Source organism: Dendropsophus ebraccatus, chromosome 2, assembly GCF_027789765.1.
Source record: "Dendropsophus ebraccatus isolate aDenEbr1 chromosome 2, aDenEbr1.pat, whole genome shotgun sequence".
NCBI lineage: Eukaryota > Metazoa > Chordata > Amphibia > Anura > Hylidae > Dendropsophus > Dendropsophus ebraccatus.
The window spans coordinates 219,258,784-219,281,625 of NC_091455.1; the positions used below are offsets into that span (position 1 = coordinate 219,258,784).

General features: G+C 51.2%; 1 protein-coding gene across 3 annotated transcripts in view; it reads right to left on the reverse strand.

The window, feature by feature from the left end:
• SMARCD3 (SWI/SNF related BAF chromatin remodeling complex subunit D3) overlaps positions 1-22,842 on the reverse strand; it is a 201,957-nt gene that overhangs the window by 13,577 nt on the left and 165,538 nt on the right. For all 3 annotated transcript variants that reach the window (XM_069959599.1, XM_069959596.1, XM_069959598.1), the window contains exons 8-9: positions 4,852-5,013; positions 3,851-3,948 (exon numbers count right to left, since the gene is read on the reverse strand). In XM_069959599.1, coding sequence (XP_069815700.1) covers positions 3,851-3,948; positions 4,852-5,013 — 260 coding nt within the window. The remainder of the gene's footprint in view (positions 1-3,850; positions 3,949-4,851; positions 5,014-22,842) is intronic.

Below are 22,842 nucleotides of genomic sequence, written 5' to 3' on the forward strand. Positions count from 1 at the left end.
GATGGTGTGGACTGTACTGGGGGATGGAGGTCAGTAATCAGGAGTGGATGGTGTGGACTGTACTGGGGGATGGAGGTCAATAATCAGGGGAGTGGATGGTGTGGACTGTACTGAGGATGGAGGTCAATAATCAGGGGAGTGGATGGTGTGGACTGTACTGGGGATGGAGGTCAATAATCAGGGGAGTGGATGGTGTGGACTGTACTGGGGGATGGAGGTCAATAATCGGGAGTGGATTGTGTGGACTGTACTGGGGGATGGAGGTCAATAATCAGGAGTGGATGGTGTGGACTGTACTGGGGATGGAGGTCAATAATCAGGAGTGGATGGTGTGGACTGTACTGGGGGATGGAGGTCAATAATCAGGGGAGTGGATGGTGTGGACTGTACTGGGGATGGAGGTCAATAATCAGGGGAGTGGATGGTGTGGATTGTACTGGGGATGGAGGTCAATAATCAGGGGAGTGGATGGTGTGGACTGTACTGGGGGATGGAGGTCAGTAATCAGGAGTGGATGGTGTGGACTGTACTGGGGATGGAGGTCAATAATCAGGGGAGTGGATGGTGTGGACTGTACTGGGGATGGAGGTCAATAATCAGGGGAGTGGATGGTGTGGACTGTACTGGGGATGGAGATCAATAATCAGGAGTGGATGGTGTGGACTGTACTGGGGGATGGAGGTCAATAATCAGGGGAGTGGATGGTTTGGACTGTACTGGGGATGGAGGTCAATAATCAGGGGAGTGGATGGTGTGGACTGTACTGGGGATGGAGATCAATAATCAGGAGTGGATGGTGTGGACTGTACTGGGGGATGGAGGTCAATAATCAGGGGAGTGGATGGTGTGGACTGTACTGGGGGATGAAGCTCAATAATCAGGAGTGGATGGTGTGGACTGTACTGGGGATGGAGGTCAATAATCAGGAGTGGATGGTGTGGACTGTACTGGGGATGGAGGTCAATAATCAGGGGAGTGGATGGTGTGGACTGTACTGGGGGATGGATGTCAATAATCAGGGGAGTGGATGGTGTGGACTGTACTGGGGGATGGATGTCAATAATCAGGGGAGTGGATGGTGTGGACTGTACTGGGGATGGAGGTCAATAATCACGGGAGTGGATGGTGTGGACTGTACTGGGGATGGAGGTCAATAATCGGGAGTGGATGGTGTGGACTGTACTAAGGATGGAGGTCAATAATCGGGAGTGGATGGGGTGGACTGTACTGGGGATGGAGGTCAATAATCAGGGGAGTGGATGGTGTGGACTGTACTGGGGGATGGAGGTCAATAATCAGGGGAGTGGATGGTGTGGACTGTACTGGGGATGGAGGTCAATAATCAGGGGAGTGGATGGTGTGGACTGTACTGGGGGATGGAGGTCAATAATCAGGGGAGTGGATGGTGTGGACTGTACTGGGGATGGAGATCAATAATCAGGAGTGGATGGTGTGGACTGTACTGGGGGATGGAGGTCAATAATCAGGGGAGTGGATGGTTTGGACTGTACTGGGGGATGAAGCTCAATAATCGGGAGTGGATGGTGTGGACTGTACTGGGGATGGAGGTCAATAATCAGGGGAGTGGATGGTGTGGACTATATTGGGGGATGGAGGTCAGTAATCAGGAGTGGATGGTGTGGACTGTACTGGGGATGGAGGTCAATAATCAGGAGTGGATGGTGTGGACTATACTGGGGATGGAGGTCAATAATCAGGGGAGTGGATGGTGTGGACTGTACTGGGGGATGGAGGTCAATAATCGGGAGTGGATGGTGTGGACTGTACTGGGGATGGAGGTCAATAATCGGGAGTGGATGGTGTGGACTGTACTGGGGGATGGAGGTCAATAATCGGGAGTGGATGGTGTGGACTGTACTGGGGATGAAGCTCAATAATCGGCAGTGGGTGCTGTGGACTGTACTGGGGATGAAGGTCAATAATCAGGGGAGTGGATGGTGTGGACTGCACTGGGGCATGGAGGTCAATAATCAGGGGAGTGGATGGTGTGGACTGTACTGGGGATGGAGATCAATAATCAGGGGAGTGGATGGTGTGGACTGTACTGGGGATGGAGGTCAATAATCAGGAGTGGATGGTGTGGACTGTACTGGGGGATGGAGGTCAATAATCAGGGGAGTGGATGGTGTGGACTGTACTGGGGATGGAGGTCAATAATCAGGGGAGTGGATGGTGTGGAGTGTACTGGGGATGGAGGTCAATAATCAGGGGAGAGGATGGTGTGGACTGTACTGGGGGATGGAGGTCAATAATCAGGGGAGTGGATGGTGTGGACTGTACTGGGGGATGGAGGTCAGTAATCAGGAGTGGATGGTGTGGACTGTACTGGGGGATGGAGGTCAATAATCAGGGGAGTGGATGGTGTGGACTGTACTGGGGGATGGAGGTCAATAATCAGGGGAGTGGATGGTGTGGACTGTACTGGGGATGGAGGTCAATAATCAGGGGAGTGGATGGTGTGGACTGTACTGGGGGATGGAGGTCAATAATCGGGAGTGGATTGTGTGGACTGTACTGGGGGATGGAGGTCAATAATCAGGAGTGGATGGTGTGGACTGTACTGGGGGATGGAGGTCAATAATCAGGAGTGGATGGTGTGGACTGTACTGGGGATGGAGGTCAATAATCGGGAGTGGATGGTGTGGACTGTACTGGGGGATGGAGGTCAATAATCAGGGGAGTGGATGGTGTGGACTGTACTGGGGGATGGAGGTCAGTAATCAGGAGTGGATGGTGTGGACTGTACTGGGGATGGAGGTCAGTAATCAGGAGTGGATGGTGTGGACTGTACTGGGGATGGAGGTCAATAATCAGGGGAGTGGATGGTGTGGACTGTACTGGGGGATGGAGGTCAATAATCAGGGGAGTGGATGGTGTGGACTGTACAGGGGATGGAGGTCAATAATCAGGAGTGGATGGTGTGGACTGTACTGGGGATGGAGGTCAATAATCAGGAGTGGATGGTGTGGACTGTACTGGGGATGGAGGTCAATAATCAGGGGAGTGGATGGTGTGGACTGTACTGGGGGATGGAGGTCAATAATCAGGGGAGTGGATGGTGTGGACTGTACTGGGGGATGGAGATCAATAATCAGGGGAGTGGATGGTGTGGACTGTACTGGGGGATGGAGGTCAATAATCAGGGGAGTGGATGGTGTGGACTGTACTGGGGGATGGAGGTCAATAATCAGGGGAGTGGATGGTGTGGACTGTACAGGGGATGGAGGTCAATAATCAGGAGTGGATGGTGTGGACTGTACTGGGGATGGAGGTCAATAATCAGGGGAGTGGATGGTGTGGACTGTACTGGGGATGGAGGTCAATAATCAGGGGAGTGGATGGTGTGGACTGTACTGGGGGATGGAGGTCAATAATCAGGGGACGTGGATGGTGTGGACTGTACAGGGGATGGAGGTCAATAATCAGGAGTGGATGGTGTGGACTGTACTGGGGATGGAGGTCAATAATCAGGAGTGGATGGTGTGGACTGTACTGGGGATGGAGGTCAATAATCAGGGGAGTGGATGGTGTGGACTGTACTGGGGATGGAGGTCAATAATCAGGGGAGTGGATGGTGTGGACTGTACTGGGGGATGGAGGTCAGTAATCAGGGGAGTGGATGGTGTGGACTGTACAGGGGATGGAGGTCAATAATCAGGAGTGGATGGTGTGGACTGTACTGGGGGATGGAGGTCAGTAATCAGGAGTGGATGGTGTGGACTGTACTGGGGATGGAGGTCAGTAATCAGGAGTGGATGGTGTGGACTGTACAGGGTCTGGGGGAAGAGGAAGTCTATTCTCAGATAGAAACCGACACTGGGCCCCATACCTGATGATGTGGTTGATGACGATGGGGTCCGGTGGCAGCAGCAGGTTTGTCAGCCTCTGTGGGATTTCCGAGAACTTTAAACGAGGACAATCAAATATCTGTTAGGTTAAAAAAAAAAAATTAAATTGTTTAACTTCAAGAATTTAGGTTGGGGGATGATGGGAGTTATCTCAGAGCATAACATAGCCCCCTTCAACATAACATCCCTCTTCAACAACCATAGTCCCTGCGAGGTCTCCGGGCACACACCCCTATGGCTCCACACTCCCCATCACCCCTATGGCTCCACGTGGCCACGCTCCCCATCACCCCTATGGCTCCACATGGCCACGCTCCCCATCACCCCTATGGCTCTACATGGCCACGCTCCCCATCAACCCTATGGCTCCACACTCCCCATCACCCCTATGGCTCCACAGGGCCACGCTCCCCATCACCCCTATGGCTCCACATGGCCACGCTCCCCATCACCCCTATGGCTCCACATGGCCACGCTCCCCCTCACCCCCCTTGGCTCCACATGGCCACGCTCCCCCTCACCCCCCCTTGGCTCCACATGGCCACGCTCCCCATCACCCCTATGGCTCCACATGGCCACGCTCCCCCTCACCCCCCCTTGGCTCCACATGGCCACGCTCCCCATCACCCCTATGGCTCCACATGGCCACGCTCCCCATCACCCCTATGGCTCCACATGGCCACGCTCCCCCTCACCCCCCCTTGGCTCCACATGGCCACGCTCCCCCTCACCCCTATGGCTACACATAGCCACGCTCATCACCTCTATTGCTCCAACTCTCCCCATTCCTTGTCACCCGTATCGCTCATCCCTGGGCTCCCTGTTACCCCTATCGATCTACGTCTATGCAAGATCCAGTACGTACTGCATCACACTGCTCCTCTAGACTAATATTATATCTCCTATGAAATCGGCTTATATAATGTTCTGGAGCTGTTATAGTTCTCTAGGTATTATAGTTCATAGGACATGGTGGCCCCACCTGCTGGAAATACTTGTCTCCGCTGATATACTCCTTGTCATGACAATCCTGCAGCTTGTTGGTCTTTATATACTGCCAGAGCGCCTGGATTATGACGGCCCGAGTCTGCGTGTGAATCCCCAGGAGACGGGCCAGTCGGGGGTCCAGCTTAAACTGCGGGGGCTGTGGGGAGAGAGACAGCAAGGTTACAAGAGACACCCCCCCCTACAGGATACAGTCACCGTCCGAGAACAACGCCCCCTACAGGATACAGTCACCGTCTGAGAACAACGCCCCCTACAGGATACAGTCACCGGCCGAGAACAACGCCCCCTATAGGATACAGTCACCGTCCGAGAACAACGCCCCCTACAGGATACAGTCACCGTCCGAGAACAACGCCCCCTACAGGATACAGTCACCAGCCGAGAACAACGCCCCCTACAGGATACAGTCACCGTCCGAGAACAACGCCCCTACAGGATACAGTCACCGTCCGAGAACAACGCCCCCTACAGGATACAGTCACCAGCCGAGAACAACGCCCCCTACAGGATACAGTCACCGTCCGAGAACAACGCCCCCTATAGGATACAGTCACCGTCCGAGAACAACGCCCCCTACAGGATACAGTCACCGTCCGAGAACAACGCCCCCTACAGGATACAGTCACCAGCCGAGAACAACGCCCCCTACAGGATACAGTCACCGTCCGAGAACAACGCCCCCTACAGGATACAGTCACCGTCCGAGAACAACGTCCCCTACAGGATACAGTCACCGTCCGAGAACAACGCCCCCTACAGGATACAGTCACCAGCCGAGAACAACGCCCCCTACAGGATACAGTCACCGGCCGAGAACAACGTCCCCTACAGGATACAGTCACCGGCCAAGAACAACGCCCCCTACAGGATACAGTCACCAGCCAAGAACAACGCCCCCTACAGGATACAGTCACCGTCCGAGAACAACGCCCCCTACAGGATACAGTCACCGTCCGAGAACAACGCCCCCTATAGGATACAGTCACCGGCCAAGAACAACGCCCCCTACAGGATACAGTCACCGGCCGAGAACAACGCCCCCTACAGGATACAGTCACCGTCCGAGAACAACGCCCCCTACAGGATACAGTTACCGTCCGAGAACAACGCCCCCTACAGGATACAGTCACCGGCCAAGAACAACGCCCCCTACAGGATACAGTCACCGGCCGAGAACAACGCCCCCTACAGGATACAGTCACCGGCCAAGAACAACGCCCCCTACAGGATACAGTCACCGGCCAAGAACAACGCCCCCTACAGGATACAGTCACCGGCCGAGAACAACGCCCCCTACAGGATACAGTCACCGTCCGACAACAACGCCCCCTACAGGATACAGTCACCGGCCAAGAACAACGCCCCCTACAGGATACAGTCACCGGCCGAGAACAACGCCCCCTACAGGATACAGTCACCGTCCGAGAACAACGCCCCCTACAGGATACAGTCACCGTCCGAGAACAACGCCCCCTACAGGATACAGTCACCGTCCGAGAACAACGCCCCCTACAGGATACAGTCACCAGCCGAGAACAACGCCCCCTACAGGATACAGTCACCGGCCGAGAACAACGTCCCCTACAGGATACAGTCACCGGCCAAGAACAACGCCCCCTACAGGATACAGTCACCAGCCAAGAACAACGCCCCCTACAGGATACAGTCACCGTCCGAGAACAACGCCCCCTACAGGATACAGTCACCGTCCGAGAACAACGCCCCCTATAGGATACAGTCACCGGCCAAGAACAACGCCCCCTACAGGATACAGTCACCGGCCGAGAACAACGCCCCCTACAGGATACAGTCACCGTCCGAGAACAACGCCCCCTACAGGATACAGTTACCGTCCGAGAACAACGCCCCCTACAGGATACAGTCACCGGCCAAGAACAACGCCCCCTACAGGATACAGTCACCGGCCGAGAACAACGCCCCCTACAGGATACAGTCACCGGCCAAGAACAACGCCCCCTACAGGATACAGTCACCGGCCAAGAACAACGCCCCCTACAGGATACAGTCACCGTCCGAGAACAACGCCCCCTACAGGATACAGTCACCGTCCGACAACAACGCCCCCTACAGGATACAGTCACCGGCCAAGAACAACGCCCCCTACAGGATACAGTCACCGGCCGAGAACAACGCCCCCTACAAAGTGTCCTCATTGTTCTCAGCCTCAAAAATCTGGGTAAAATCTTCCCCCCAGACTGTAACTTATATTCGTCTTCCAGAGGAGCCCGGCACCTGCAGTGTAATACAGTACAGTAAAACCTCGGTTCCCGAACACCTTTTTCAAACTAAATTCAAACTAAATTTCCACCTGAAGTTTTGCCCAGTTCTCCAACATCGCTCGGTGTTCGGGAACAGGAGCAGGGATTCCCATCATAATGACAGAGAGAGGCAGCAGCTGTTAAACTTGCTGCCCCGCTTCTCTAAGCTGTGGGGTACACCCTGTAAAGAGGAGGGGATTCTCCTCATTAAGATGGGTATCCCCCTTCTTTACATGGTTTCCCCACAGCTGAGGAGCAGGGGCGGGTGGCAAGTTTAAACAGCTTCTCTCTGGGGAACACAGAGCAGGGATTCCCGTCTTTATGACAGGTGTCCCCGCTCTTTACAGTAAGTAGTGGTGCGCCCTGCCCGGCTGCTCACTGCTGGTCTTTACGCTGTGTGGGCCGGGCACTCTGCACCCATGGAGGGTAAAAACCCATTAATGAGATTTACATTATTCCCTATGGGAACTAACAGCTCGGTTCTCGAACAACCTTCCAGAACCGATTAAGTTTGAGAACAGAGGTACGACTGTAAGCGTAGTGCAGGTATATAGATGTAGTGCAGAGAAAACATGAGTGGGCACCACAAATGTACAAAACAAGTATGAAATACTAAGAGAGAGAGGAAAAGACAGCATCACATAATAGTGCACACCTAATATATATATATACTGCTAGTCACCCCCTCCCCCCGTCATCCGTTCCCCTTCCCGTCATCCGTCCCCTCTCCCCGTCATCCGTCCCCTCTCATCCCACCAACCACCCCTCCTCCCGTCATCTGCCCCCCCATCATCCGTCCCCCTGTCCATCATCAATCCCCCCTCCTTGGTAGATCTTGATGTACTTTTTCATCCATACTATGTATCTCTCAGCTGCCTATATTACGTCACTAACACCAACAAAAATGAAAAGAAGAAATCCACCTCCTACCCCCTTATAGGCCGGCCCATACGTCGTCTTACATCTCACCACCTCTAACAACCATACATGCCGAAGATGAGGGGAACACAAACTACGTCCACTGGTGACTGTCATTGTGTGCGTGACATGGTTAGACCCGTCCTGTGTAACTTATGAAGGACGGACTCGTAGATTCGTCAATGTACCAAGTGTAAGTACGGACGATACGAATGGCTGTCTCCATGGTGTAAGGCTGGTACGGACAGCTGTCTCCATGGTGTAAGGCTGGTACGGACGGCTTTCTCCATGGTGTAAGGCTGGTACGGACGGCTGTCTCCATAGTGTAAGGCTGGTACGAACGGCTCCATGGTGTAAGGCTGGTACGAACGGCTCCATGGTGTAAGGCTGGTACGGACAGCTGTCTCCATAGTGTAAGGCTGGTATGGACGGCTGTCTCCATAGTGTAAGGCTGGTACGAACGGCTCCATGGTGTAAGGCTGGTACGGACAGCTGTCTCCATGTTGTAAGGCTGGTACGGACGGCTTTCTCCATGGTGTAAGGCTGGTGCGGACAGCTGTCTCCATGGTGTAAGGCTGGTACGGACAGCTGTTTCCATGGTGTAAGGCTGGTACGGACAGCTGTCTCCATGGTGTAAGGCTGGTACGGACGGCTGTCTCCATAGTGTAAGGCTGGTACGGACGGCTGTCTCCATGGTGTAAGGCTGGTACGAACGGCTCCATGGTGTAAGGCTGGTATGGACAGCTGTCTCCATGTTGTAAGGCTGGTACGGACGGCTTTCTCCATGGTGTAAGGCTGGTACGGACAGCTGTCTCCATGGTGTAAGGCTGGTACGGACAGCTGTTTCCATGGTGTAAGGCTGGTACGGACAGCTGTTTCCATGGTGTAAGGCTGTTACGGACAGCTGTCTCCATGGTGTAAGGCTGGTACGGACAGCTGTCTCCATGGTGTAAGGCTGGTACGGACGGCTGTCTCCATGGTGTAAGGATGGTACGAACGGCTCCATGGTGTAAGGCTGGTACGGACGGCTGTCTCCATGTTGTAAGGCTGGTACGGATGGCTTTCTCCATGGTGTAAGGCTGGTGCGGACAGCTGTCTCCATGGTGTAAGGCTGGTACGGACGGCTGTCTCCATGGTGTAAGGCTGTTACGGACAGCTGTTTCCATGGTGTAAGGCTGTTACGGACAGCTGTCTCCATGGTGTAAGGCTGGTACGGACAGCTGTCATGTAGTGGCCATTATGGAGATGGCAGCCCTCCAGGTCCTTGGTTGATGATGTATACCCTTATGTAGTAGCCATTATGGTGATGGCTGCCCCAGGTCCTTGGTGTGGTGTATACCCTTATGTAGTAGCCATTATGGTGATGGCTGCTCTCCAGGTCCTTGGTTGGTGATGTATACCCTTATGTAGTGGCCATTATGGTGATGGCTGCCCTCCAGGTCCTTGGTGTGGTGATGTATACCCTTATGTAGTGGCCATTATGGTGATGGCTGCCCCAGGTCCTTGGTTGGTGATATATACCCTTATGTAGTGGCCATTATGGTGATGGCTGCCCTCCAGGTCCTTGGCTGGTGATGTATACCCTTATGTAGTGGCCATTATGGTGATGGCTGCCCCAGGTCCTTGGTTGGTGATATATACCCTTATGTAGTGGCCATTATAGTGATGGCTGCCCTCCAGGTCCTTGGTTGGTGATGTATACCCTTATGAAGCAGCCATTATGGTGATGGCTGCCCTCCAGGTCCTTGGTGTGGTATATACCCTTATGTAGTGGCCATAGTGAGCTGTGACAGTACCTGGTGATCCAACCTCTGTGAGCTGTGACAGGAGTCGGTGATCCAACCTCTGTGAGCTGTGACAGTACCCGGTGATCCAACCTCTGTGAGCTGTGACAGGAGCCGGTGATCCAACCTCTGTGAGCTGTGACAGGAGCCGGTGATCCAACCTCTGTGAGCTGTGACAGGAGCCGGTGATCCAACCTCTGTGAGCTGTGACAGGAGCCGGTGATCCAACCTCTGTGAGCTGTGACAGTACCCGGTGATCCATCCTCTGTGAGCTGTGACAGGAGCCGGTGATCCAACCTCTGTGAGCTGTGACAGGGCTGGTGATCCAACCTCTGTGAGCTGTGACAGTACCCGGTGATCCAACCTCTGTGAGCTAACAGGGCCGGTGATCCAACCTCTGTGAGCTGTGACAGTACCCGGTGATCCAACCTCTGTGAGCTGTGACAGGAGCCGGTGATCCAACCTCTGTGAGCTGTGACAGTACATGGTGATCCAACCTCTGTGAGCTGTGACAGGGTCGGTGATCCAACCTCTGTGAGCTGTGACAGGAGCCGGTGATCCAACCTCTGTGAGCTGTGACAGTACATGGTGATACAACCTCTGTGAGCTGTGACAGTACCCGGTGATCCAACCTCTGTGAGCTGTGACAGTACCGGGTGATCCAACCTCTGTGAGCTGTGACAGTACCCGGTGATCCAACCTCTGTGAGCTGTGACAGTACCGGGCGATCCAACCTCTGTGAGCTGTGACAGGAGGCGGTGATCCAACCTCTGTGAGCTGTGACAGTACCCGGTGATCCAACCTCTGTGAGCTGTGACAGTACCCGGTGATCCATCCTCTGTGAGCTGTGACAGGAGCCGGTGATCCAACCTCTGTGAGCTGTGACAGTACATGGTGATACAACCTCTGTGAGCTGTGACAGGAGCCGGTGATCCAACCTCTGTGAGCTGTGACAGTACCCGGTGATCCAACCTCTGTGAGCTGTGAAAGGAGCCGGTGATCCAACCTCTGTGAGCTGTGACAGTACCTGGTGATCCAACTTCTGTGAGCTGTGACAGTACCCGGTGATCCAACCTCTGTGAGCTGTGACAGGAGGCGGTGATCCAACTTCTGCGAGCTGTGTCAGGAGCCGGTGATCCAACCTCTGTGAGCTGTGACAGGAGCCGTGATCCAACCTCTGTGAGCTGTGACAGGAGCCGTGATCCATCCTCTGTGAGCTGTGACAGTACCCGGTGTTCCAACCTCTGTGAGCTGTGACAGGAGCCGGTGATCCAACCTCTGTGAGCTGTGACAGGAGCCGGTGATCCAACCTCTGTGAGCTGTGAGAGGAGCCGGTGATCCAACCTCTGTGGGCTGTGACAGTACCGGTGATCCAACCTCTGTGAGCTGTGACAGTACCCGGTGATCCAACCTCTGTGAGCTGTGACAGGAGCCGTGATCTAACCTCTGCGAGCTGTGACAGGAGCCGGTGATCCAACCTCTGTGAGCTGTGACAGTACCCGGTGATCCAACCTCTGTGAGCTGTGACAGGAGCCGGTGATCCAACCTCTGTGAGCTGTGACAGTACCCGGTGATCCAACCTCTGTGAGCTGTGACAGGAGCCGGTGATCTAACCTCTGTGAGCTGTGACAGGAGCCGGTGATCCAACCTCTGTGAGCTGTGACAGGAGCCGGTGATCCAACCTCTGTGAGCTGTGACAGGAGCCGGTGATCCAACCTCTGTGAGCTGTGACAGGAGCCGGTGATCCAACCTCTGTGAGCTGTGACAGTACATGGTGATCCAACCTCTGTGAGCTGTGACAGGAGCCGGTGATCCAACCTCTGTGAGCTGTGACAGTACCGGGTGATCCAACCTCTGTGAGCTGTGACAGTACCCGGTGATCCAACCTCTGTGAGCTGTGACAGTACCTGGTGATCCAACCTCTGTGAGCTGTGACAGGAGCCGGTGATCCAACCTCTGTGAGCTGTGACAGTACCCGGTGATCCAACCTCTGTGAGCTGTGACAGTACCCGGTGATCCAACCTCTGTGAGCTGTGACAGGAGCCGTGATCTAACCTCTGTGAGCTGTGACAGTACCCGGGGATCCAACCTCTGTGAGCTGTGACAGTACCCGGTGATCCAACCTCTGTGAGCTGTGACAGTACATGGTGATACAACCTCTGTGAGCTGTGACAGTACCCGGTGATCCAACCTCTGTGAGCTGTGACAGTACCCGGTGATCCAACCTCTGTGAGCTGTGACAGGAGCCGGTGATCCAACCTCTGTGAGCTGTGACAGTACCCGGTGATCCATCCTCTGTGAGCTGTGACAGGAGCCGGTGATCCAACCTCTGTGAGCTGTGACAGTACATGGTGATACAACCTCTGTGAGCTGTGACAGTACATGGTGATACAACCTCTGTGAGCTGTGACAGGAGCCGTGATCTAACCTCTGTGAGCTGTGACAGTACCCGGGGATCCAACCTCTGTGAGCTGTGACAGGAGCCGGTGATCCAACCTCTGTGAGCTGTGACAGTACCCGGTGATCCAACCTCTGTGAGCTGTGAGGCCTCTGGACAATTCAGATTATCATAGGAAATTTTTTTCCTGACCTACAGACAACCTGACATCAGCCCTTACCATAAGTGTTATGGTCCAATGGAATCCATTCTACAGTATCCAGGCACAATACATTAGACCTATGGAAGGAGATCTCCTGTAACAGCAGAGACCATCAGAGCGGGCTCAACAGGAAATAGCAGAAGCTGCCCCTCTGCAGAATGCCGACCTACCAATGAGCCCGGTTATGGTGTTACCCTACCAATGAGCCTGGTTATGGTGTTACCCTACCAATGAGCCTGGTTATGGTGTTACCCTACCAATGAGCCCGGTTATGGTGTTACCCTACCAATGAGCCCGGTTATGGTGTTACCCTACCAATGAGCCCGGTTATGGTGTTACCCTACCAATGAGCCCGGTTATGGTGTTACCCTACCAATGAGCCCGGTTATGGTGTTACCCTACCAATGAGCCTGGTTATGGTGTTACCCTACCAATGCGGCTGGTTATGGTGTTACCCTACCAGTGAGGCTTGTTATGGTGTTACCCTACCAATGAGGCTTGTTATGGTGTTACCCTACCAATGAGCCTGGCTATGGTGTTACCTATGGAAGAGAAAATCTTGGGATCCCTTCTCCATAACAAGACCGACCATAATACACAGTAGGATCATTATTCAGCGGGATTCTGTTGCCAGCTTGGAAGCTAGTAGATAATGACTTAAGAAGGTCCGTGAGTGTTCAGAGTGGATACCAGCTACAGCTACAGATGGTGCCGGTGGGAGTCTCTGGAGAATGTAACATCATAGTCACTCCATTCTGCACCAAGGCTTCCATTAGGATTACAGCACATCTCATGCACAAGTCTCCGTCACTGTACGATGGATGACGTTCACTATTCTGCCAATGACTACCAGATCCATTATAGTGATCAGAAATATGAAACCAGATCTTCTCCTGGCATCTTCCTCCTGTAAGAAGGTTCCCTGAGGCTTCCCTGAAGGTTTAGATCGACCAGAAGACTGGAAGAAGCTGTAGACTTCCTTCACACATTGGACACCAGTTGCCGGATGGTGATGACCTAATAGTCCGTCCTTCATTGTATTCAGTGCAGAAGAGAAGAATATTCTTGTCTCCTATTCCTGGCAGATTATATATAAACTTCAATCTGTAATTGTGTCCAGAACTAATGATACTACCAGACCGGCTCTTACCCAGAACTAATGATACTACCAGACCGGCTCCTTCTCTGCCCAGAGGAAGCATCACATTCTCAGAGATTACTGGAGGAGGAGCGACTCCACCATCTCATCTAATGCAGCAGAAGCTCTACTCCACCTGGCAGAGAGGGGGTCATTCTGCTCCAGGCTGTCAGGGGGTCATTCTGCTCCACGCTGTGAGGGGGTCATTCTGCTCCACGCTGTGAGGGGGTCATTCTGCTCCAGGCTGTGAGGGGGTCATTCTGCTCCACGCTGTGAGGGGGTCATTCTGCTCCAGGCTGTAAGGGGGTCATTCTGCTCCACGCTGTGAGGGGGTCATTCTGCTCCACTCTGTCAGGGGGTCATTCTGCTCCAGGCTGTCAGGGGGTCATTCTGCTCCAGGCTGTCAGGGGGTCATTCTGCTCCAGGCTGTCAGGGGGTCATTCTGCTCCACGCTGTGAGGGGGTCATTCTGCTCCAGGCTGTGAGGGGGTCATTCTGCTCCACGCTGTGAGGGGGTCATTCTTCTAGGATACCTGTACTATAACATTCTGCTCCACGCTGTCAGGGGGTCATTCTGCTCCACGCTGTCAGGGGGTCATTCTGCTCCAGGCTGTGAGGGGGGTCATTCTGCTCCACGCTGTGAGGGGGTCATTCTGCTCCACGCTGTGAGGGGGGTCATTCTGCTCCAGGCTGTGAGGGGGGTCATTCTGCTCCACGCTGTGAGGGGGTCATTCTGCTCCACGCTGTCAGGGGGTCATTCTGCTCCAGGCTGTGAGGGGGGTCATTCTGCTCCACGCTGTGAGGGGGGTCATTCTGCTCCACGCTGTCAGGGGGTCATTCTTCTAGGATACCTGTACTATAACATTCTGCTCCAGGCTGTGAGGGGCTTGGTACTCAAAATTGTAGTTTTTAGGAATTCAGCTATTTCGCTGATATCCTTCAATATTTACCCTCCCCTGGGTTTTAGCTATAAAAATCCCATCTGTGCTGCCTGAGGACGAAGAGGAAAGATAAAATTTGTCTTTCCTGTAATTTTCCTTTCCTCCAGTCCGAAGGCAGCACACATATACCCACCCAATGATTATTTTTGGGAATTTGTCTATATATAAAACACATGTGAGAGCGGGTTCTTATAGGCCATCAATTATGCTAAGCTCTTGATTGCTTTGCTAGGTGGACGGTCCTAGGGTGGAGTCTGGGGGATAGAATATCCCATCTGTGCTGCCTGAGGACTCGAGGAAAGGAAAATTACAGGTAAGACAAAATTAATCTATACTGCAGCATCACCTACTATACCTACTATGCACCTACTATATATATAGACCGCATAATATTCTATTTACAGAGGAGGATATAATATTGCAGTGGAGGATAATATCATATTACAGAGGAAGATAATATATTACAGAGGAGGATAATATCATATTACAGAGGAAGATAATATATTACAGAGGAGGAGGATAATATCATATTATTACAGGGGGATTTGGAGAAGCTGGAGGCTTGGGTAGGTAAATGGCAGATTATGTATAATGTGGATAAATGTAAGGTTGTCATGGTTACAGTCCTAGGTGTAAGTAGACCACTACAAAGAACTCTGTACTGTCCATTCATATATTTGTACATTGGGATCAGATCGCCCCTAAGATGTCTTTTTTCTAGACTAAATCCCAAGCGTGATAACCTGTCCTGGTCCTATAACCCCCCCCCCCCCATTCCCTTATTACCCTGGTCGCCTCCTATGCACCCGCTCCAGGCCAGCTGTGTCCTTCTTATATACAGGTGCCCGGTGCTGTATACAGTATATACCATGTGTGGTGACCAGTGATCTGTATAGAGGTGATGCCTCCCTGATCACTGATCACTATAGATGAGGTTACCGGCCACCAATACCCCCAGGTCTTTTCGGCAGCAGTGTTACACAGTGTGTTATTATTTACCACGTAACTGTACTTATTAATAATACGGCCCAAATGCAGAGACATATTGAGGATCTGGACAATAGGGGGCGCCGCAATAACATCCGAATTAGGGGCCTTCCGGAGGCGACCCGTGATGATGACCTTATAGCTACCTTGGAGGGTTTGTTCAACATGCTGCTGGGTGAACCGTCATCCCACAAGATCAAATTTGACAGAGCACATAGGGCCCTCAAACCTCGTCCCACATCGGGTGCCCCTAGAGATGTTATATGTTGCCTGCATGATCATACAGTGAAAGAGGCTATTATGGCAAAAGCACGTGCTTCTCGAGATTTTGAGTTTGATGGGGTCCCTGTCCAACTGTACCCAGATCTCTCATGGATTACTCTGCAGAAAAGACGTCTCCTGCGACCATTGCTTACAATGCTGAGAGACCATGATGCTACATATAGATGGAACTTCCCCTTTGCTCTCTCAGCTCGCAGGGATGGTCGCTCAGCTGTCTTACGTAACCTCTCTGACCTCACTAAGTTCTGCGAGACTCTTGATCTTCCGGTCCCGAAAATCTCCGATTGGACACTGGCAGCCCCTCCACCACCTCCGCCTACGGTTTGGCAGTCGGTGCATCACAAGAGGCGACGCCGAGGCTCTCCTGACTCCTCTTCGGGTGTTTCACCGCAACACACTCCGGGGTGATCACGTGGATGTCGCATCTGAGTTTCACTTTTCCTCCATGGACGTTCTACATGTGATGGGACTACTTTCCTGGTTCCTCTTTTTTAGTTTATTCTCTGAGTGCCTAGGTTTTTTTTTTTTTTTCTGAGCTGAATGTTTCCATAGCTGTGTGGGCGAGCTCCTTGCTCGATCATGTTACTGTTCATGTTTAGTTGGTTTCTCCGTTTTCCCCTCTGGGATGGACCCTCTCTAACCACTGGTCCACCTGTTTGGACCCAACTGTGTGTAGTATGGTTGGAGAGTAATAGGTCTCCCCCTCCTGTCACTGGTTGGCAGGGAAATTGGTCAAGTGCCTTAAAACTGTGTTTGTCGTATGTGTTGTCTTTTGTCTTTCCCCCCTGGTTCTTTCTTCCCTCTTGTTTTTTCCTACAGCCTCAGCCAGACCTTGAGACGCTCCTGACACTGTGGGTGGTATCCCGGGAGACCTGCTATCCTTTCTTGAGCTGGGTGAGTGGCTATATTGGAATGTTCTACACACCTCACTGCCCATATGGTTAACTGTGTAACCCTTAATGTCAAGGGCCTCAACTCAAATCTAAAACGCCGACTGCTCCTGAGAGAGCTTCGGACTTTAAAGGCCGATATTGCCTTTTTGCAGGAGACGCACTTTGATTCTGACGCCACCTTCCATTTTGCCAGACACTCCTTTCCTACTGTCTACTCGGCTTCCAGGGGTAATAAAACAGCAGGAGTTGCTATCTTATTTGCGAGGGATTGCCCGTTTCAGGCCATCTCCTCCTGCTCAGACCCTGGAGGTCGATTTGTATTAGTGGAAGGTACACTGAGAGGTACCCCAGTGGTTTTCTGCAACATCTATGCCCCTAATAAGGCCCAAATCCCTTTCCTCCGTAGAGTCCTCTCCCGCCTTGCAAAGTACCCCCCTTCCTCGAGAATCTTGGGAGGGGACTTTAATATCCCCTTCTCGGAGTCTTGGGACAGGCAATCTGTTGTGGGTCGGCCACTCTCCTCAGACCAAGCCAGAGTGTCGGTAGAGTTTCGTAAGCTGATCCGACTACATAAATTATATGACCTGTGGAGAATTGACCACCCCACGGAAAAGTCTTTCACCTTCTATTCTCATCCTCATAAGTCCCACTCACGCATAGACTATTTTTTTGGCAATGTCCCAGCGGTTCGCCTTTTGCGGGCAGCCCGCATAGAGCCTATCTCTTGGTCTGACCATGGCCCCGTTCTCATAGAACTAGCAGATTTTGCTACCCCCGTCAGACATTGCCATTGGCGTCTGAATGAAAGTCTCATTAAAAATCAATCCACACGCGACTCTATCAAAACATGTATCTCTGCCTACTTCCTTGAGAACGAGGGCTCTGTTTCTTCTAGTTCACTACTGTGGGAAGCACATAAGGCGGTAGTGCGGGGCCATTGTTTAGCCTTGGGATCTCGCCAAAAAAAAGATGCGAAGGCGGCCTTGTTACTAGCCAAACAAACAGTTATAGATCTAGAGCGCTCACTGGTGGTGCGGCCCTCTTTGCGGACATTGAGTAGACTGGTGGAGGCCAGAGCTCGCCTGAAGGATTTGTCTTTAGTTAAGGTGGAACGTCTCCTCCTCTACTCCAGACAACGCTTCTATGAGAAGGGCAATAAGGCTCACACTCTTCTAGCCCGTATGCTGAATGACCGCTCGGCTGCTTGCTCCCCTCAGGTTATTAGGGACTGCCGGGGTAACCTTAAATACCACCCCAAGGAAGTCTCGGATGTCTTCCAGAAGTATTACGCGAAATTATATTCCCTTTCCTCGACCTTACCCTCGGACCCGGTGGCACGTAGTGAACGCATCAATGCCTTTCTGGCGACATGCGCCCTTCCGACCTTGTCCCCCCAGGCTGTGGAGGAGCTTAATGCGCCAATTACGGCTGAGGAGTTGTCGGAGGTGCTCAAAGAGTTGCCTTCGGGGCGGTCCCCGGGTCCAGACGGTTTCACATACTTATACTACAAAACCTTCTCTTCTGAGCTCTGCCCTAAACTCTTATCTCTCTTTAACTCTTTCTTGCAGGGTAACTCTGTCCCCCCTACTATGTTACACTCGTATATTACCCTTATCCCTAAACCAGACAGGGACCCTCAGGAATGTGGTAATTATAGACCAATCGCTCTCTTGAATTCCGATCTTAAGATCTTTACCAAGATCTTGGCGACCCGTCTAGGCTACTGGCTCCCGTCGCTAGTGGACAAGGATCAGGTGGGGTTTGTGCTGGCTCGGCAGGGTGGGGACAACACCAGGAGAGCCATAGACATCATTGACGCTGTTAATCAGCAGTCGGGGAGGGGCCTTTTATTAAGTCTGGACGCTGAAAAGGCCTTTGACAGGCTTGGCTGGCCTTTCCTGTTTGAGACGTTGAAACGCTTTGGTTTCATGGGATCCTTCCTGACTGCTGTGCAGGGTCTTTACACCAAACCTACAGCGGCGCTCAAATTTCCCCACATGGTTTCTGGTTCTTTCCCCCTTTCGAATGGCACGAGACAGGGCTGCCCGCTTTCTCCGCTGCTTTTTGTTCTTTGTATAGAGCCCCTGGCAGCGGCCATTCGGGAGAGCCCGGACGTTAAAGGGGTGTTGATACGGGGAAGGGAGTCTAAGATCATGCTATTTGCAGACGACGTTCTCCTCACCCTGTCGGAGCCACTCACTACTCTGCCGGTCCTCCATAATATCCTAACCACATTTGGAACCCTGTCAGGGTATAAGGTCAATTCTTCTAAATCTGAGGCAATGTCTCTGAATCTCCCTTGCTCTGTAGTAACTCAACTAAAATCTAATTTCCCGTACCGCTGGTCGGCGATGTCCCTTAAATACCTAGGTATCCGTCTCACCCCCACCTACGCTGCTTTATACTCAGCTAATTATCCTGGTTTGTTTCGGGACATTAAGTCCTTGCTGGTCAAGTGGTCTTCCCACTACATTTCCCTCCTGGGTCGTATTGCATCAGTTAAAATGACCATCCTGCCGAAGCTTCTATATCATTTTGAGACTTTGCCAGTGCGTATACCCATGTACGAGCTCAAGGCCATACAGACAGCCATTTTTAAATTTATATGGCAGTCTGGTAGGCATCGAATTCCACGGTCTGTCATGATGAGTAGTAGGACCCAGGGGGGATTGGCAGTCCCGAATGTTCTCAATTACTATTGGGCGACACACTTGCGGCAAATAGTGGCATGGTCCAAATATCATGCATACAAGAAATGGGTGGAGGTGGAACGGATATGGTTTGCACCCTTCCATCCTAATTCTTTTCTCTGGCACTCATCTCCTCCCTCCTACTCCCATCTTTCTCTATTGGGACCTATGCGCTTCAGTCTTTCCATTTGGTCAGCATGTTCCACTAAATTTGGGTTGTTCTCCCCGATCTCTCCTCTCAACTCCTTTCTGTTATTCCCGGACTTCCCTCCTGGCTTGGATTCTGCCACCGTGAGGGCGTGGTCTTCCAGGAACCTCTTTCAGTTTGCGGACTTGGTGGACCCCCTGTCTCGTACATTGCTTCCCTTTGAGAAGTTGGTGGAGAGACGTGACCTGGCCCCTACTGAACGCTTTTCTTATATGAAAATCCGTCACTTCATGCTGGCGCGTTTGGGGTCACTCACAGTCTCTAAACCAACTGCCTTTGAGCAACTAGTGCGCATGGGAACATCTACTACTGGGTTAATCTCGGCCCTATATAACATCCTCAACTCTCCGATAGGGGACGCTCCTACCCGGCATAAGTACATGGACAGGTGGGAGGAGATACTGGGCAGAAGCCTTTCTCCTGAATGCTGGGGAATAATCTGGGATAGGGCTGCCACGTCGTCAATATGTACAACTTATAAAGAAGCTAACTATAAAGTTATGATGATGTGGTACCATACCCCAGAACTTCTCCATAAGCTGAACAACTCTATCTCCCCGCTCTGTTGGAGATGTCTGGGTGAGGTGGGTTCCCTATTCCATATTTTTTGGTCTTGTCCCCTCATTACGAGTTTCTGGTCTGAGGTCTGCGGACTAGCCACTAGGGTTTTCGGGAAGAGTGTCTCTCTTGACCCGGTTCTCTGTCTCCTTAGCCTACCCCCTAAAACCTTCGGGAAAAAGGCGTCTAAATTGCTTTTGGTCATGCTGACTGCGGCCAAGTCACTTATAGCTAGGTCTTGGAAGCAAACAACCCCCCCGTCCCTCAGCTGTTTGGTTGCCAGAATCAGAGAACTGCGTACTCTTGAGCATTTGACGGCCTCCTTAAATAATACTTTAGATGCCTTTGATATAATCTGGTCCCCCTGGGATAACCACACTCTTCCTACGTCTCTTTGAGCTTGCTGCCGTTGTCTCTCCTGGCTGTGCTTCCCTATCTTTTCCCCTCCCCCCACCCCGCCCCTCCTCTTGTCTTTTCTTTCCTTGGTCCTGTGTCTCTCCCTTAGAACTTATTGTCTGTGTCCTTTGTGTCTTGGAGGCCTACTGTTGCGCCTCTCTGGGTTAGGTCTCCGCTCCATTCGGTCCTCATAACTACAGATGTAACGAATTGTAAATGTTATGTTTTTGGTGGAAGAATTGTTTTTGAATTACCTGACCGGTCTTTTCTTTACTGCATATGTCTTGTTTGTATAAAATTGAAAATATTCAATAAAAACACATTTATAAAAAAAAAAAATAATACGGCCCAAGTGCATAACCTTACATTTATCCACATTATACATCATCTGCCATTTACCTGCCCAAGCCTCTAGCTTCTCCAAATCCCTCTGTAATATATTATCCTCCTCTTCTGTAATATGACATTATCCTCCTCTTTAATATATTATCCTCCTCTGTGGTGATTACTTTACCCAGTTTAGTATCATCTGTAAAAATGGAGACTCTACTCTGTAGCCCCTCTACAAGGTCATTAATAAAAATATTACATAGAAGTGGCCTCAATACTGCCCCTGCTGTACCCCACTAGTAACTGTGACCCAACACTGACCCCTGCTGTACCCCACTAGTAACTATGACCCTATACTGCCCCTGCTGTACCCCACTAGTAACGGTGCCCCAATACTGCCCCCTGCTGTACCCTACTAGTAACGGTGCCCCAGCACTGCCCCCTGCTGTACCCCACTAGTAACTGTGACCCAACACTTCCCCCTGCTGTACCCCACTAGTAACTGTGACCCAACACTGCCCCCTGCTGTACCCCACTAGTATCAGTGACCCTATACTGCCCCCTGCTCTACCCCACTATTAACTGACCCTATACTACCCCCTGCTGTACCCCGCTAGTAACTGTGACCCTATACTGCCCCTGCTGTACCCCACTAGTAACTGTGACCCTATACTGCCCCTGCTGTACCCCACTAGTAACTGTGACCCTATACTGCCCCTGCTGTACCCCACTAGTAACAGTGACCCTATACTGCCCCTGCTGTACCCCACTAGTAACTGTGCCCCAATACTGCCCCCTGCTGTACCCCATTAGTAACTGTGACTCAATCAGTATGTTCCATCAGTTCCCCCTCTGTTTCCTATCACTCCGCCAGTTTCGCATATATTACCCCCAGCTTCCTCATTTTACAGACCAGCGCAGTAACAAATGGCGTCTTTGCTTCTCTCCCTTCTGCTCTGTCAGGTATAGAGATATGTGTATAGAGATGTATAGGGGGTATGTGTATATAGATATGTCAGGAATAGAGATGTATAGGGGTATGTGTATATAGATATGTCAGGTATAGAGATGTATAGGGGTATGTGTATATAGATATGTCAGGAATAGAGATGTATAGGGGTACGTGTATATAGATATGTCAGGTATAGAGATGTATAGGGGTATGTATATATAGATATGTCAGGTATAGAGATGTATAGGGGTATGTGTATAGATATGTCAGGTATAGAGATGTATAGGGGTATGTGTATAGATATGTCAGGTATAGAGATGTATAGGGGTATGTGTATATAGATATGTCAGGTATAGAGATGTATAGGGGTATGTGTATGTAGATATGTCAGGTATAGAGATGTATAGGGGTATGTATATATAGATATGTCAGGTATAGAGATGTATAGGGGTATGTGTATATAGATATGTCAGGTATAGAGATGTATAGGGGTATGTGTATGTAGATATGTCAGGTATAGAGATGTATAGGGGTATGTATATATAGATATGTCAGGTATAGAGATGTATAGGGGTATGTGTATGTAGATATGTCAGGTATAGAGATGTATAGGGGTATGTATATATAGATATGTCAGGTATAGAGATGTATAGAGATATGTATATATAGATATGTCAGGTATAGAGATGTATAGGGGTATGTGTATATAGATATGTCAGGTATAGAGATGTATAGGGGTATGTGTATATAGATATGTCAGGTATAGAGATGTATAGGGGTATGTATATATAGATATGTCAGGCATAGAGATGTATAGGGGTATGTATATATAGATATGTCAGGTATAGAGATGTATAGGGGTATGTATATATAGATATGTCAGGCATAGAGATGTATAGAGATATGTATATATAGATATGTCAAGTATAGAGATGTATAGGGGTATGTGTATATAGATATGTCAGGTATAGAGATGTATAGGGGTATGTGTATATAGATATGTCAGGTAT